The 19,190-nt window shown below is 30.9% G+C and overlaps 2 protein-coding genes across 4 annotated transcripts in view; one reads left to right on the top strand and one right to left on the bottom strand.

Moving 5' to 3' along the window:
* The window catches only part of LOC145266412 (uncharacterized), a 792,722-nt gene extending 783,513 nt beyond the window's left edge, over positions 1-9,209 (bottom strand). The window contains exon 1 of one of the 3 annotated variants that reach the window (XM_080122078.1): positions 8,627-9,195. The gene's annotated coding sequence lies outside the window, so the exon portion shown is untranslated. Of the gene's footprint in view, positions 1-8,626 lie in introns of all 3 variants that reach the window. The other 2 variants (XM_080122077.1, XM_080122076.1) reach the window with 2 other exon arrangements.
* Positions 9,210-9,899: 690 nt separating this feature from the next.
* LOC145266414 (splicing factor 3B subunit 5) lies at positions 9,900-10,446 on the top strand. Its single transcript, XM_080122079.1, has one exon. It carries the CDS (start codon positions 9,943-9,945, stop codon positions 10,198-10,200), a length of 258 nt encoding a protein of 85 aa, XP_079978205.1. The 5' UTR covers positions 9,900-9,942; the 3' UTR covers positions 10,201-10,446.
* Positions 10,447-19,190: the final 8,744 nt, after the last annotated feature.

The raw sequence follows: 19,190 nt of genomic DNA on the forward strand, positions 1-19,190 counted from the left end.
GGTACTACCACTCCGGGTCAGAGTGGACCTGGGAGCGATGGTAATTAAAGGGTGGCTCCACATTCCCCAAAGCCCACAAGCTGGGATCTCACCACTGGATATAGTTTAAGGTCATATCCAGGACCCCCATTGAGGGACTTTTACCCTCTCCAGGGGGGGGGGGCAGTCGGCGTATTCTAATGCCCCACCGACAGGGCCATGAAAATTAGAAACAAAATATAATGCTTCTAAACCTTATGTCTAGAATCCGTATTCTGATTTTGATTCTAGAAAATGTGTACAATATTAAGGTTTAAAGCGGTAATTGTGCATAAAGGGAGACACTAACTTTCAAACACACCGGAAGCTGGCACCCGCGTCTCTCAATTGATGTATGGACGCACAAAATAGATACAATTTTCAAATATATTTTATGTTTACGTATTTTTATATATTTTTATTATAAGGTAGGGTGAAAAAAAAAAAAAAATTTTTATCAATTAATTTTTTAATCACATCTTTTCAAATAAATACGTTTATTTAAATTAATATTTTTGTCAAACTATTTAAATACTTAAAAAATATTATTTACATAAACATGAAAGGTGAATGTGCAACAGAACAGTTTTGAAATTGTGAATATTTCACATATGTTAAAATAACATATCCAAACAACATAAGTACGAATCCAGTAGATGATATTGCCGACAAAGTTATTTTAAAATCGTTAAAATAAACAAAATATATTTGAAAATTTGCATCCATTTCGTGTTTTCATACCTCGGTGTTAATGCAGAGAGTGATCCGCGCTATTTTTTAAATCGTATTTCCAAGTTTAATTAAAGTTTTATGATATGTTTTTTTTTTATTATTCAATTGTAAGGTTAAAAGTACAGAATAGGTACAAAACATCCTCCCCACCTCATGTTAAGAATGGCTTTTTAAATAACCTTATTATTTCAGCACGGATCACTCTCTGCATGAGTACCCATACCTCAATTGAGAGACGTGAAAAAATTAATTGATGAAAAAGTTTACGTATTTTTATATATTTTTATTATAAGGGGGATAAAATTATATATATATATATATATATATATATATATATATATATATTTGAAAATTGTATCCATTTCGCGCTTCTTTATCTCAATTGAGAGACGCAAGTACCAGTTTCCGGTGTGTTTGAAAGTTAGGATCTCCCTTTATGCACAATTACCGTTTAAGCTTAACTGTCATGCCCCTAAACCCCTTAAAATACTCTAGAAAAATAGAAATTTGGAGAATTTTTAATAATATTAATTGATGTGTAATTGTTAAAATTTCAGAGATCAGAGATATCTGAATTTTCACGAAGAACTTCTCCCTCCAACCCTTTTTTTTTAATTTTTTCTATTATTACATCCTAAACAAGACACAATACCACTTAGATGATAGTGGCTACTATTTGGGATCAAATCTACATGAACACTATATAGGGAGTTGAGCAGCAAGATATCTGTTTACATTACATTTGAACTTCTGCATGTCAATACAATTAGGGAAGCAGTGATCCGGGGGTGGGTCAAAAGTCTATCAGTCCGAGGGAAGAAACCATTAAAGTAAAAGGCTTTACGGTATCTTTGGATCTCTTCTGTGTAGGGATGGGATTTTATTGCTTCTTGTATACAACTAAAAATAGCCCACAGTATCCACCTTTACGCCTAGCAGCCGTGTTCCAAAACTGATAATGATCGATTAATTAGTTTAAGAGTAAATCTTATACACATATATATTGTGTGGGAGAAATTTTAAGACTTTGTCATGACAATGGTTTTATATTTCTCACATTTTAGCTGAAACATGTACGCACATATGGTGCCAAAAAAGTTTATATAGATAAAAAGATAGTGAAACTTCGCATTCAGTCATATCGACAGAATGTGACGTCAATATGACGCCAGCACTTTGAGCCTCGTATTAATCTGAAGAAAGTACTCGAGCTTACTAAGACTGACAAATTGTAATTTGTGTGTGTGTGTGTGTGTGTGTGTGTGTGTTGCTTTTTAATGAAATAACCAGAAACAATTTGTTTCAATAATTTTAAAATAAATGTTTGCTAAACTGTAAATTTGTAATACACACACACACACACACACACACACACACACACATATATATATAAGACACATATATAAGACATTCACTTTATTTTCACAAATGAATTTAAAAAAAAAAATCATTATTTTTGGTGCTTCTGCATTTATGAGCCCGCGATTCCGGTCGACAAGTAATTTTCTGGACATTATTTTCCAATCTATTACTTTATGAATTTCAGTGGTCGTCACCATTCTTACCACGATAAGGGGTTGGTTGTAACAATTTGTATTTTTTGTAAAAAGGCTCGCCCGGCCGTTTTCGGTTATTCCCGTCATTTACTGGACACACCCGAGTAACTCTCGTTGAAATCACGGGTTCATAAATACAGAAGCATCTTTTCTTTTTTTTGTTTGTTTTTTTTTTTTTTTTATCGTATAAACCAAAAAGCAAATTGCCGGCCTTAGTAAACTCGGGTACATTTTAAGATCAACACCGGCATCATTTCAAAATAACCGATAAAAACTTTTGATAAACATACCGCCCTACTCTTATAAACACAGAAAGATTGCTTATCCAACATTTATAAAGAAAACTTCATTTCAGCAGATAATGGCCAAGTGATTAGAAACGCCGACTTGTCTAGACGGTCGAATTTGGATCATGCTTTCAGGCAATTTCTTGTCTAACAGCACTGAAGACCTGTGATACATACAGCGAAACTGTGTATATGGATGACACACATACATATATTGGTGGTTCCAATTGGTCCAGTATATATCACTCGTCCAAATACTGAAGGGGTTACGTGGTAGTCTGGATTGATTAAAAAAAAAAAAAATTCCGAAACCGCTAATATAAATGGCTAATCAACAATTGTTTCGTATTGTAATTTTTTTCTTATTTTTTTTTTTTATTCTAGAGAATTTGGGTTATTGGGGATACTATTCTAATCTTGGTTTTTATCTTCATAACCTGAAGATACATCAGTCAAAATGTGAAAATAACAACCAATAATGAGAATTGTTGTCAGAAACATTGATATAGTCATCCGCAGACAGCTGTTTCGTTTTTTCTGGACATCAGTACGTACGAGGTTCATTCAATAAGTTTGTAGACATTTTTATGTAGGCATTTAAAATCGTGGTAGACTCTTGAAAATTCAGTATGCCATTGCTATACTTAGGAGATGACTGACCAATTTTGATGATTTTAGGTTCAAATGAACAGTTACAGGAGTTGGAATGATTGTCACAACTGGTGAATTTCAAAAATGCAATCTAGACGTGAGAGCACTTTCGAAGAACGATATGCAATAAAATTTTGTTTTAAACTGGGGAAAAAATGTCACAGAAACGTATGGAATGCTTCAGACTGCTTTTGGACCATCTTGCATGAATCCAGCATCAGTTGTCGAGTGGCATAAAACATTCAAGGAAATCTGTAAGGAATGATGAGAGGTGTGGAAGAAGTAAGGAAGTCAGAACACCAGAGTTGATTGGTCAAATAAAGAGTTTCATGGATTCAAACCGTCGTGTGCCTATAGACACAATAAGTGCACAGTTTGATGTCGGTGTGGGAACTGTACACTGTGGAAACTTTCTCCATTGAAAGGTAGAGGTTAACAAGGATTTTGCAACAATGGTTTGTTGCGACCTGTGACTAGGTAAAAATTGTAGAACCTTGTCGGTCTGGTAATAAGGGTAACGATTCAAATTCCTTCAACTCCAATCCCAAACTGAAATCACAACCAAAATTCAGTTCACTCCATCCTTCTTATAATCTAGTTGGCCAAAAAAACTGCTAATAGTTCCAGCGTTGGCAAGGTTTTAGCTTTTAATGGTGCCACCTTTGCCTTAGCAAAAATCAGAGAACCTCCCTGAACTGCATATACAGAAAACCCATATGCCTTTTTTGAGGCATCTGTGAATATGTACAAATCTGCAACAGTATCGCTATCAAGTTTTCTCAATAACACAAGGAACTGAAGATGCGGAAGATTTACGCAAAGTTTGTCCCAAGAATCCTCCATTCTTGTCACAAACTTGGACCAAGATGGGCATGAAGACAGTTCTTCACTTTTCCTATAGTTCAGACCTTGCTCCCTGCGACTTTTGGTTATTCCCTAAGCCCAAGGAAAACTTTAGAACATGTCGTCATGAGACAATTGAGGAGATGAAAGAGGCTGTGACGAAGGTCATTAACACGCTCACACAAGATAACTTCCATGTGGCCTTCCAGAAGTTACGTCGTCGTAAAAGTTATGTCGTAACGGTACACGTGCAACGTGCATTGCAGCCGGAGGAGATTACTTTGAAGGTGCCTAGAGTTTATTTAATGTGTGTACTATCAATAAAAGTGGACATACGAAAAAAAAAAGTCTGGAAACTCGTATTTATAAATATTTAGAAGTATTCCTCGAGCAGAACATTTTTCTATCACTTTTATGTCCTCCTTTACGGAAATTAAAAACAATAGTAATCATTATGTTTAGAATCCTTATTCCAATGTTCATCGAAATCCAATACACGATTTGGATTATAGAAAATGTCTAAAATTAAGAGCCTAAGGGGGTTTAGGAAGAAATTGAAATTCAGGGAATCTTGCTTCATTGCTGCCTAATATCAATGGATCAAATTGAAAACAAATCTAAAATATTTGAATTTTCAAGTAGGATATTGTACCCATGCATGCGCCTTAAAACCCTATTTAAAATACTCCAAAGAAACTGAAATTTGCGGAATATTAATTAATGTCTAATACCTATTGTCTAAATGTCAGAAAAATCGGTGGTATTTGAATTTTCAAAAGCACAAAGATTTTTTTTTTTTTTTTTTTTTTTTTACACATTTACACACACAAAAACTAAACTAAATATTACCCACATCTGAATCCTTTACGCCTAGCAGCTGTGTATAAAATATATAACATATGCACATATTTTACTTCATAAACGTAGAAATATGATAGCTATAAGTGAAAATTCCAACTGGCCCGGTATGACTTTCGAAACCGCTGGTATAGATTGCTAATCAACATAATAGTATATAGTATTAAAAAAAATGTTTCCGTATTTTTTTAGGTAAAGATTGATAATTTGTATTATTTTGATTCTGGCTATTTTCATCTTGGTTATTTTATAATTTATATTTTGTGTACAACCAAAACTCGGATGTTAAAAATATAGGCGAACTTGAACGAGTTTGTGATACTTACTTCACGAGGAAGCGTGGACCCTGCGTAAACGGGTTTTATTTTAATGGCTGCTCCCTGATATGCGCAAAAGGTTTTCTTTCACTTTCTTCGCATCGGCATCATAGACTTTTTTTCTTTTTTAATCGCGCGCGTATTTATTTTATGTTTTTTTTTTTTTTTTTTTTTTTCTTTAATTAAATTTGATTCATACTTTTATTTCGTGCTTATTTTTATTTTATTTTACTTTTATTATTATTATATTTTCCCCACTAAATATTTATTTTTTGGGTACTAGTGCACTTATTGATCCGTGCTGAAATAATAACGTTATTTAAAAAGCCATTCTTAACATGGGGAGGGAAGGGTGTTTTGTAAATATTCTATACGTTAACCTTACAATTGAATAAAAAACATAAAACTTTAATTAATCTTGGAAATACGATTTAAAAAATAGCGCGGCGCGGATCAGTAAGTGCAGTAATTCTTTTGACATTTTTGTTTTTACCTCAAATAGTACATTAAAAAAGTTTTCGTGATTGAATAAACCAATGAAAACGTTTTCTGCACGCGCTTTCAGGGAGTAGCCATTAAAATAAAACCCATTTACGCAGGGTCCATGTTACTCGTAAAATACCGAGCCCCCCCCCCTTTTCACGTTTTATTTTTTTTCTGCGAATTATCGTCGATAACAGATTTAACTTTCTTACTAGCTGGATTTTTTTTTATGTTGATAAAGTTTATTCAATGACTTAACGTGGGAGATAACTTTTTAATTATACCTTCTATTAAATTGATACCCCACTTTGCGGTCGTTCTTCCTTATTTATTATATAAACTTTTGAAAAAATAATTCCTGCTAATATGAAAGTTATCATCGACGATAATCCGCAGAAAATATAAGAAAACGTGAAAAGAAATTAATTTTACGGTAAATGGGGGGGGGGAGTTCGTTCAGGTCCGTCAAAATATAAATCATTCACATACAACTAGTTCGTTTTTTCAACCTGATTAGTGAGTGTGTGTGTGTGTATATATAATTATAATGAAATTATTTTTTGGTGCTAGTGCACTTACTGATCCGTGCTATTTTTTTTAAAATCGTATTTCCAAGTTTAATTAAAGTTTTATAATGTTTTTTTTATTCAATTGTAAGGTTAAAGAGTAGAATAATAACAAAACACCCTCCCCATGTTAAGAATGGCTTTTTAAATAATAACGATATTTCAGCACGGATCAATAAGTGCATGAGTCATTCCTGTCCCTAGTAGTTTTCTTATATTCGGGTTACACTGTATATTAACACAGGCCCTTATTTGGGACCAGAGAAAATCTCTCTTATATCCGTTTTTCTTATATTCGGGCCTCTTATCCGTGTACTAACGAGAGTATCCCCTCTTTTTTTTTTTTTTTTTTTCTTATTTTGTTAAAGCTAAGGATGTGGCATCCTACCAGATGCCAAACATTAACCTGTTATCTTATACATCCCAATCGAGATATCTTTTTAAGATTCTAACCGTCCTTTAAATGCAATTGTTTGTATCTCTTGCACTTTGTTTACCGGGTATATTTGCCAGGTAGTTTTTGGGATTCTTCATCATATGTCTGGTTGCTCCTATAACTACTGGAATGATGGAGATCTTCCTAAGATTCCAGTTTCCTTTGTCGTACATAAGACCTTAGTATTTCATTATATTGTGTGTCTACCGTGTGATGGATCGTTATTTGGGAAAATGCGCAGTGAAGAAGAGCGTGTGTGCGTATCGTTTTATATTCTTGCGTGTGTGTGTGTGTGTGTGTGTGTGTGCGTGCGTGCGTGATGCACGCGCTTATGTGTCAATATTTATAATTCTGGACCCTTTAACACGTTCGTGAACGAGTGAACGAACTATACGATATCAACTTCATTCGCGGATTATGCATGCATGCGTATTCCTGGGTGCTTATCGTTGAATTTTTTTTTCTTTTTGATTTTGCTGGAGATGGGCCGGGGTATCATACCGGGTGCCAGATATTTACCGGCTTTTTTTTTCAGACTCCAACCGAGAGATCTTTTTTATAAGATTCTAACCGTCCCTTCAATTACAATTTTGTCTGTCTGTGTTATGGAAGTGTCGTAGTGTCATCGTTACAGGCGTTAAGTGTGGGCTTGGTATGCCGATTTCAAGCTCTGCCGGACCATTATATAACTTAATTTTTAAAGATATGAATCCATATGTCCTCCCTCCAGCTATGGATTAAATAATAGGCTAGACTAGACTTCCAAGCCTTCGTTGGGTAACTAGTCCAGAAGGAAAACTCCGAAATAGCACCAACTTTTCCCCGCTTATCCTGGCATAGATTCCAGTCGTCCCGAACTCGGTTATAGATTATGCAACCCTTGCTTCATTATGGAGATTCTGCCTGAGCAAGCAATATTATTACAGAGGATCAAGTTTCATCAATCTTTGTTTACACTCTTCCTCAATGTCGAAATAATGATAATTTTTTTTTTTTTTTCATAATCTATTAGATTAGTGTGTAATCAATGAAAATCCAGCAAAAGAATTTAATGAAACTATCGGTAAAAAAAATTACAGGGGGGTGTGAGTTGTTCAACTCGACCATCATATTAAATCAGCTGACGACGAATATAAACAAAGACGGACGAAACTTGATTTTAACTGCGTTGTCTCTAGAAGTTGCGCACTGCCGAGTGCCGCGCGTAATCTACGTTGATTTTAAATATTGGTACTTCTGCAGTTTACGGACCATGCTATTTTTATTATTTTTATTTATTGTTTTTTTTTTTTTTTTAGATAGAATTTTAGTTGAATTTAATTTTTTCGGCATCTTTTGAGCATTAAATTGTTAGGTGAAAGTACAGCCTCCTTCACATGTTCAAAACGCCTTTCTAAATAATACCGTTATTATTTCATCACAGTCCTTAAAACTACAAAAGTGCTCAAATATCTTTTTAAAGTATGTCGTCATTTTAGAATGTGTGGTTCTTCCTTCAGCACACACGCGCGTATTACATGTGTTTTCGAATTGTCTTTTATATAAAATCTTAAACTTGTTTTAAATGGCAAAAATAGGATACTTCTACAGAATTTGAACCAAACAGTTTATTTTTAAACAAAAACCCAAACTTAATCTAGGTTTTAGGGTTTGATTCAAATTCTGTAGAAGCACCAGATCTTTAATAACTTATCTTTTAAAATAAAAGTATGTACTTTTTTCAATTGTGAACAAACATAAAAATCGCCTGAAAAGAAATTTTTTAAAAATCATAATAAAATAAAAAATAAACTTTAAAGTTAAAAATTCTATAAAAATTAAAACATTTTCATTTAACATAAAATAGTTTTTCAAAAATTAAAATTAAAGAAAAACTTACCAATTAGAGATCCGTTTTTTTTTTTTTTTTTAATATTTAAATAAAAATTCCTTTGTATTTCTTTTGAAATGAAAGCAAATAATAAAAAGAAAATATTGAGTATATTTTAAAATAAATTTTCCATATTTTTTTTTTTTTTTAATATTTTTCCTCTTTACTTGAGGCAAAAAGAACCAACAGTTTTTTTTTTCTACGCAGATTTTTTTATATAAATAAATACACTTTTTTCTACTTTCCGTCTCTCCAGTTATGATAGGTAAAACTCTGCCTACTTAAGTAGGTCTGATTGAAACAAGAAAATTATTCAATTGTGTATTTTCATTCGCTTTAACAGCTTTCTTTTTGTTTATTTTCCCAAGCCAGGTTAGTGGCCGTCTTCACTCCATCACCTTTTTTTAGATAATATCACGTCTCAACTATTTCTGGCCAACGAGTACAGGAGTAACTAAGCGACACAAGCCGATAAAAAACTAAAAGTAAAAACATATTTAACATGTATTCAAAGAAAAACGAATTATATATAAAATCTAAAAATAATAATTTAATATAACTCTTGAAATTTTCCATTATTTCATCTTTATTTTTATACTAAAATAACTATATTTTTATGCATTAGTCATGGCTAACCATTTCGCGGGATTCATGAATTTGGTCCAAGGGCAGATAACCGTTAAAAAAGTAAACAAATTGTTTTATTATTTTCTAAATTATTTTTCTTAACTTGATATTTCATAAAATATTCATATTTTAGGTTCTTTTATTAAATTAATTTTAAAAATTCTTCAGTTTAAAAAAGGGTAAAAGTTTTTTCGTTTTTTTTTTAATAATTTTATTAAATATTGTCTGCTAGAATTGCCAATGGCAGGCGCTCCCTGGCGCTCATGAAAAGTAAACAATTTCCTAAAATGAAGCTCTACTTTTAATTTTTTTTTTTTTTTTTAAATAAAATGATAATTAAAACTTATTCATTATTTGATTTTGTAGTATGTTTTGCATTAAATAAAACTTTTTTCTAAAGATAAAAAAATTACAATTGTCAAATATTCGTTTCTTTCCGACGATAGATGAGGGGTGGGAGGGCACCACCGCCTTTTAAAGGAAATGTCCGATTTAAAAATACAATTATTTTTTTATTTTGGTAACTAATTTTTAATATTTCATTTTAATTCTTAGATAAGCTTTATTTTTTAACGAATTTTTTTATTGAAAAAAAAAAATAATAAATAAAACAAAACAGATTTATAACTTCTCGCTCTTAAACTCTCGTTTCTTCTAAATCTCGTTGTTGTCACGACAACACTAGCATAAAATCCAATATGGGCGACCGCTACAACATACATAGTCAACTTGAACATCTTCAGTCGAAATATATCGGCACGGGCCATGCCGATACGAATAAATGGGAATGGCTAACAAATCAGCATCGAGACAGTTATGCATCATATCTGGGCCATTTTGATATGCTTAATTACTTCTCTTTGGTAGAGAATGAATCGAAAGCCAGGGTACGTTTTAATCTGATGGAGAAAATGGTACAACCATGTGGACCTCCGCCCGAAAGACCCGAAGATTAAATCATTTCCAACAAGAAAAATAAATTACAAACACATCCCAATAACATCTGGTTATATATTGAACTTTTCAGCTTGGAAATAACTGCCATTGATAACCTCGATATATTGATAATGCTGACCGAGAAAATACTAACGTAGACAACCATTGTTCGGTCATTGTTTATATGTAACTTAAGAAAAAATGGATATTGAACAATAACATTTTTCTCCGAGGAAAGAAATGATAAATTCTTCATTTAAATCGTTTTCTTTTGCTGTTTTTATTTTAAATGTGATTGTTCGCATTTTTTTTTTTCTGTTATCAATTCCAAGTTTGTTTTTATTTTGTCAAATTGTTTACTGCTGTTTTACTCTACTCAGTAAAACAAAACGTTGCAAAAAAAAAAAATGTTTTTAATAATGCTATGAGTGTCTTGATCAAAGTGTATTTTCTTTTTGTGCAGTAACTGCAGTGCACTGCAATATATAGTTAACAAGAATTTTTTGTACTAGTGCAGTGCACTTATTAATCCGTGCTAAAATAACGTTATTTAAAAAGCCATTCTTAACATGGGGAGGGTGTTTTGTACCTATTCTATACTTTAACCGTACAATTGAATAAAAAAAAAAAAAAAAAATTAAAAAAATTCATTAAACTTGGAAATATTTTTTTAAAATAGCGCGGATCAGTAAGTGCACTGCAGTAGCACCGATTTTTTTTTTTTTTTTTTTTTTTTTTTTTCTCCACCCTTGCGTTCACCGTTAAGATGATTACTTTTATATAGGTACGGGCAAAATGAATGCCGATGCTGATTGCTGCTCAAAATGTATAAATATTTTGGGTTTATATTACTGTACACGTAGATTCGAAAAAGTTGTCAAAACTAATATATAACAAATGTTATCAAAGGCAAGATCAGTTACTTTTCTACCTAACTGGATAAGTTTTTTTAGTGTTATTTAATGTAACAGGTACTAGTGCACTTATTGATCCGTGCTCAAATAACATTATTTAAAAAGCCACATGGGGAGGGTGTTTTGTACCTATTCTATACTTTAACCTTACAATTAAATTAAAAAAAAAAACATAACTTGGAAATATGATTTAAAAAATAGCGCGGATCAGTAAGTGCACTAGCACCATGTAACCGTTTTTAGCTCAAAACAGTGTTTATCGGTGTATTGGAAAATACAAAATGGCGCCCGCGCCCGACTCTCTTTGACACAGTAAGTTTGGGGAAAAGGAGTTAAAAATAAAAAATAGACAATACTGTTAAAACCCCGCCGAATATGTCAGCCTACGTCACGGTAACATATTGAGCGAGTTTCTAACCGTATTTTTTTCTAATTTCGTTTTTTTTTTTTTTTTTTTTTTTTTTTTTTAACTCCTTTTCCCAAACTTACAGTGTTTAAGAGTCGGGCACGGGCATCATTTTTAACTTTCCAATACATCGGTAAACTTTTTTTCCGAGCTAAATAAACGTGTTACATCAAATAAAAACACTAAGTAGCTTATCTTTTTGATAACATTTGTTATATATTTGACATTTTCGAATCTGTTTTGTACAGTGATACAAACCCACATTTTGACCCCTCCCTTTACTTAAAAATTAACCAAAAATCTGGAAATTAACCAATTTTAATGAAATGTTCAGTATTTATCAAATAATGATCGCGGAATATAATGAACTAATTATTTTTATTTAAATCTGAGTGGAAATTTTTTTTTTAAACAAATACCTTTACTAAAGTTTCAGTCGTAAAAAAAAAAAAAAAAAAAAAAAAAAAAAAAAAACAGAAACGTTACAAAAGCCCCTAAAGTTCGTATTAATGAATTTCTCGAACTACTGATATTAGCATTATTTATTTAATATTTTCACAAATTTTTTTGTTTAAATTAGATTTCGCATAATTTTTATATACAAGATTTTAATTTCCTTGCTCGCAAGAATGTGAAACTTTCAGCGTAACATAATTTTTATATAATCTCTAACAATTAAAAAAAAATTAATTTAAAAATGATAAAAATTGATACAAACGTTCAGAATAGGAATGTATGGATGCACATCTGGGGAAGGGGGGGGGGAAATCTGACACCTCTACCTCCTTTTACTATCATGACTTCATTTTGAAACGGCTTTTCGATTGGCTGAAATTTTGGGCCTCCTTATCGTGTTTAAATTTTTTTAGTTTGTTGCATTTTTGGAGAATGGTAAATTATAGGTACGGGCAATTAATGGCTGCTTCGGTAGTAGGGTCATGGTTTTTAACGCCGGTTAATCATAATTTAAAATTTCTAGTACTTTTTATTGTATTTGAAAGATTATAGTTTAAAGTTAATTTCTCAAAGAAAAAGTGTGAAATAAAGAAATACATGGAATAATTTTATCTCAAATCTGAAAAACCCTAGATTTCACGTAAAAATTCATCATGACAAAAATCGCGTTTACATTTTTCTGGCAAGAAAAAAGTTTTCTGGGATTATTTTCAAGTTAAATATTAAGTTAGTCTTAAGATAATGAATTAATACAATAAATGTACTTAACTTTTGCTAAAAGTAATAATTATCCAAAAATGTATCACTGGTAAGAACGAGTATTGTTTATCGTATCCATAAAACCTCTGGTGGCAAAATTGAAATGTTTATGGAAGGACAAATTAGACATAATTTGTCTTTTTTTTTAACATTATTTCGGCATACAGAGCGACTTTTTTTTTTTTTTTTTCCCCCCTCCTTCCTTCATTTAAAAATGCATAAAAGTTAATTCAATTCATTAATTATACTACTGACAATTTATTCTTTGAAAAAAAAAGTTAGCACCATTATTTAATATTAATACAGAATTACAATTGGTTAAGAAAACAATTTATAATCATTTGAAAAAATTACACGCTGAAAAAATACAGACTTACGTTAAAATTTATAACATTTACGTGAAATTTAAAATTGATAAACAAACAGGCGGGTAGTTGAAAAGAGGAGGAGGGTGGGCAAAACAGACTGGTTTTCTTTTCAACTCTGTACATCCGTACTTACCGACATGGAACGTTCGTATAATTTTGGTCATTTTTTAATTAAATTATTTTTCTATGTTCCTGTTTTTCAATTTAATGTTTTTTACTTTATTTTCCCAGATTATATGAACATTATTTTACGTTGATAATTATACGATCTTGCGTACAATGGGAATATTAGAATCTTACATGTAAAGATTGTTAAAAATGTAAGCGTAAAAAAGTAGAAATAATTTTTGCAATTCTAATTTTTTTGTGAAAAATATTAAAACAATGCTCAATTCAATGATAATAATATTATCATTTATTTATTTCCTGAACTACCAATATTATTAATATTGGTAGTTCAGGAAATAAATTTTTCTTCGAGTTATATCAAATTCATTACTACGGACTTCAGGGTTTTTTTTCATAATGTTGCTGTAAAAATTTTATTTTTTATTTTATTGTTACAAATTACGATGCTTTATTTATATAAAAAAAGCAAAAATAAATTCTTGCGTTTTTTTATTTACTACTGAAAACCATAACTTTAAAGGTATTTTTTGTTTAAACAAAATAATACATTTCCACTAAGATTTAAATAAAAATAATTAGTTCATTATATTCCGCGATCATTATTTGATAAATACTGAAAATTTTATTAAAATTGGTTAATTTTCTGATTTTTGGTGAATTTTTAAGTAAAGGGAGAGGTCAAAATGTTTATACATTTTGAGCAGCGGCATTCATTTTGCCCATACCTAGTAAATTACTTGCTTTTTCAAGGCTAATTAGTTTTTTATTATTTAATTCTATATCTTAGGACTTTACTAATTATATTTGAAATAGACCCAGAAAACTAATATTTATCTTTTAAGGGATTTTTACAATGAATTTATTTACCTTAAAAATTTAGCTGAATTGGTTAGCTTGCCGTGAAAACATTTTTCATAACTTTTTTCACGTGTACAAATATTTTTTTCCTTTAGGAAATTAACTTTAGTCTTTAATCTTTCAAATACAATCAATAGTCGGAAACCTACAAAAAAAATTATAAATCTTTCAAAATTGGTCCCCCTATTTTTGCCCGTATCTACTTTTATAGGTTTTCGGGTATGCTAAAAACGAATATCATTTAAATTTGTCGCAGACAAGTAGTTTTCTATATATTAAGATCGGTCAATTTTTACAACATACCCCAGCATATTATAAACACCCTCCCCATGTTAAGAACGGCTTTCGATGTTGGGGGGGGGGGTATTCCGAAAGCCGTTCTCAACATGGGGAGGTTGAGGTGCTTATAATATGCTGGAGCACGTAAAAATTGACCTTAAGATCTTTATTGCTATGCTTTTTTTTTTTTTTTTTTTTTTTTTTTTTTTTTTTTTTTTTTTTTCTCTCTCTCTCACCCCCAACTGGAAAGTACTAATGCCCATGCGTGTTACAAAATATCTCCCACCTCAGGTTAAAAAAAAACTGAGAACCCTACTGACATTAATATATTTGAAGAAAATGTCTTGATATCCAGAAAACTACTTGTCTGTGTCAAATTTAAATGTGATATTTGTTTTCAGCATACCCGAAAACCGCTGGAAGTTGTCATTTTAAAGGTGCATATTCAGCTTAGAAAAAAAGTAAAAATTTACAAAAAAAAAAGGGTTAGCATGACAAAAAATAACTTTGAAGTTAAACTGATTCTAATTTGCAGTAACGTGGAGCGGAACTAGACGGTAAGAGACTGATTCTCGTACTCTGATGAAAAGTTTTTGTTTTGGCACATTTTTAAAGACATGACACTTCTACATGATGGTGACATGAGGTGAATGTGTGTATTTTAGTTTCAAGAACGGCCAATACGAGGTGCATGTCAGAGGTCAATAACTCGTACCTTTTTAAAAGTTCATGCAAAGACAATCCCTTGGAAGGGGTTTTTGAACAAAGAAGGAAATTCTATCCCTTGTAACTGTGCAAAAACACTATATTCCAGAAAGGTTTCGATGAAAATCACTCATTGAAAAAAAATAAATAAAAAATAATTTCTATATTAAAATTATATTTTGCTACATTAACAAAAATTATATGGATATGTTTATTCAATCTTAACGTGGAAAAAAAAAATCTTTCTGTAAAAAAAAATATTCTTAAACCAAACGTTTTATGTTTTTAAAATTCTATTTTGCTACATTGACAAACTAAAATTATATTTTGATACATTAAATCACACATTGAAAAGAAATTATATTAAAATATTGATACATTTTTTTTATTCAATAAATGTTTCGATTTTCATATTTTTTTTTATTTCGTTTATATATTTTTGCGTTATTATGAACACTTGTTTATATTTGAGGTTCACATAATGGCCGTTAGATGTCAGTTTTCTTTCAAAGAACAGGGTTCGATAACTCGTCTCAGTTGCTAATATGTCTCTGTCATGCAGAAGTGCCAAAGATGTATTGCCTTTAAATATAAGAATAGATGTTTAATATATAGCATGTAATTTTCTTTCATATTTTGAATTTTTAAGGTGTTTTCATAAGTATAACTTTCTATTCGACAGTTTAATTAAAATGAAGTTTTAATTTTTTTTTAACAAATCATTAAAAATGATCATAAAGTAAAGGGATTTTAAGAAATATCGGATACAGGCAAGGTTTCCAGACTGATTAAAGGACCGTAATTGACAAGGACTGTACGAGATTGGGCAATTTGAAAAAAAAATGTCTGAGAAAATATTTTTTAAACATTGGGTGAAAATAAACATTTGAAGAAAGAACAAAAAAACACTAAAATTATCAGTACTTATGCAGAGAATTTACTGTGTTGAAATAGCGTTATTATTGAGAAACCTATTAACATGGAATGTTTTGTTAGGCACGGCCAAAAAAAGGAAGATAAGGCTTTTTGACGATTTTTATAGGTTTTCGATTATGCTAAACAAATATTGCAGGAAAAATTAGCGCAGACAAATAGTTTTCGAGATATAAATACCTGTATTGTATTATGCATCATAATTCCTAGTAGTTTGAATTGGCTGCCATCTTTGTTGTTTCAATGAAATAGTTCGGTGAGCATGCATAGACGAACTGAAGTTAAATCTATGAAATACAAACGTTTATTCAACGTAATTTCTAATTCCGGCAAAAAAATTACTTTCAAGAATTCAAATTCAAGAAAATTTGGTCAATGTGCACTGGTTGTCCGACTTTCTTATTCCAGAAGCCATTTTTACCATGGGGAGGTTGAAAATCAAATGTCTTTCGGAATACCCCCCCCCTACTTCTCCATGTTGACAACAGCTTTTGGAATTGCGCTGAAAAAAAACTGCAGGTTTGCCGCTTTCATATACCGCCCGTTCAAACATGGCTGCCAGTGATTTGAATTTTAAAAAAAAAAAGGTATTTATATCTCAAACTTCCCGCCTGCGCTAATTTTGGCCTGTGATATTCCTTTTCAGGATACACGAAAACCTATATAAGTCATAGATTTATCGAAAAATGTTGAGGCATTTTCAGTTGGTGTAACAGAGCACATTGACCTAAAACTTTTTCTAGTTTTAATAGAATTTTTAATTTTTCAAAAAAAAACACCATTCACTGCGATTTTTCTATAGATTTTAAATATTGTTTTCAAGGTTTTTGAATCAATTATATTTTTGTTTTTGTCTAAGATTTAGAATAATTTGCTATAAGAATATGCAAAAATATAACATAGGTACTTGAATCACTAGATTTTGCATGGCGAAATTAAAATAATTCAAAATTTAATGATAGTTTAGAAGAAAATACGGTAGCCTTGATAGGACTAAATAAGTTCATTTAGTTCTGTAAATTTCCATGTATTTTTAATGTTTATTTTGACGATTAAATGAAGAATCAACTTTGTAAGTGAGATATATATATATATATATATATAGTGAGTAAAATGATTCATAATTATTGAATTGAAAATCCGTTTCAAAAGGAAAAAGCAAACAAAGTCAATAGTTTGTACGATCGTTTCGGAAATGATGTTTTATTGAAATAGACAATATATGTCTTGCACAATAATTTGATAAACGATCGTACAAACTATTGATTTTGTTTGTTTTTTCCTTTTGAAACTGATTTTCAATTAAAAAATTATGAATCATTTTAATCAATATTAAAATAGATCTAGCATATCTATACTTATCGAGCTTATATATCTACAGTACAACGAGAACTGTTTTCTTTTAATAGTAATACTACATTTACTAATACATTAAAATAAACTCTATTCTTTAGACTCTAGGTCTAATTCCCTCAAAATATATATATATTCGGTCAAACAAATTTGATTGTAAATTTAAACTTAGTTTTAATTTCTTTTCTCATATATATATATATATATATATATATTTGTTGTCTATATGATCTTTGAGGTTAAGCAACGATGAGGCTGGCCAGTACCAGATGGGTGACCATTTTGGGAATGTTAGCTGCCGTATGTGTTGGAGACAGCTCCTGCATCTAGTATCATGCTTGGTTGTCTTGGCCCTGTCTTGTCATCAGGACCAAGTGTTTCTGGACGAGCGAGTGTGGTAGATGCAAGTCCCCCACACTTTAAACTAAGTCAAACTCAAGTTACAACGAAAGGAAAGGGGGGGGGTGATAACAATTGTTTGTAGGCCTTATGGTCTACAATAGGTGATGGAATATCATGTAACGAATTGACACAACAAATTGTATTTTTAGCAAAATGCACAGTTATTTATAGGCTTTTCTTTTTTGTATAAATTCTTCAAAGCATTTCCTATTTAATAGTATATTAGCAATATTGAGCTCACTAAAAGAAAATTATTAATTTATTATTCAAAGATTTAAAAGTAGTGTTTTTCATAAAAATAATGAAAATATATAATGTTTTTGCTAATCTGAAAGATAACTATTAACATATTCAACGAATGAAAGATGAAACATTAAACACATTCAAAATTCGGATTTTCAACCTTAAAATCTGATACAGTTTGTTTTTTTTTTTTTGTTTTAGTTTTTTTTTTATAGTTTCGTTTTTAACTCCAATCTTCACCCTCCCCACAATACAATATATTTTGTTTAGTTTCGGCTGATTTATTTTAAGCATATTTGTAACCACAAATAAAGAGTTTGTAGGCAAAATCTCTCTCTCTCTCTCTCTCTCTCTCGAGGCGGAGCCAATATTAACCGTATGTATCGCTTGAAAAAACAACAATAACAAAATCTAAATTTATAAGCGATAAAAATAAACAGTATAATTAATCTAGGGATTATGGCCAAACGGTTAAGGCACCGGACTGTGGTAAACATGGTCTGAGGTTCGATCCCTAGAAACAGTTGAACTACGCTGACGAGAGGTAATGACCTCGAAACACGCGTGTATGTAGATTACTGTTTTAAAAATGATAAATAAATAAATATATATATATATGTATGTATATATATATATATATATATATATATATATTGGTTATGAAAAAGAAAGTACACTCTCATTCTTCACTTAATAATTGGTGAAACTTTTGTATTGATTGGATAAATACTTGATTTTTAGTAGATTTTCAAAAAGACTGTCAAAAAAACACCATCCTTCCGTTTTGGCCGTGCCTATGTTTTGTACTTTCTGTACTTTCAGTAACAATTTGATAAAAAGATATCATGAAACTTGAATTCAACTTCAAAATGCTGTTTTAAAATATAGCACGGTAGTTTCTCTGCATAAACAGCAAATTATTTATTTGCAGTATACAGGGTGACTCAAAAAAAAACAGGACATTCAATTGTTTTTCTGAGCATTTTACAGTCAATGGAGAAAAAAAGGCCAAAGACCCTAGTGTTTTGATGTGATGCTTTGAATATAATAAACTAATTATGACCAAAGTTTCATTTCATTCAGACAAAACACTAAGAAACAGGGCCTAATAAGAGTTGGGGCCTTTTTTTTGGGGGGGGGTCACCCTGTATAAGCAAATAAATGTAAATATTGTATTTTAAGTCAATACTGAAAAGAAACTACCC

This window comes from Euprymna scolopes, chromosome 41 (assembly GCF_053919585.1).
Source record: "Euprymna scolopes isolate OS-2025 chromosome 41, ASM5391958v1, whole genome shotgun sequence".
Taxonomy (NCBI): Eukaryota; Metazoa; Mollusca; class Cephalopoda; order Sepiida; family Sepiolidae; genus Euprymna; species Euprymna scolopes.

Bases quoted from the DNA above. Each gene is read 5' to 3' on its own strand.
- LOC145266414 (XM_080122079.1), top strand. From the start codon at position 9,943: ATGGGCGACCGCTACAACATACATAGTCAACTTGAACATCTTCAGTCG.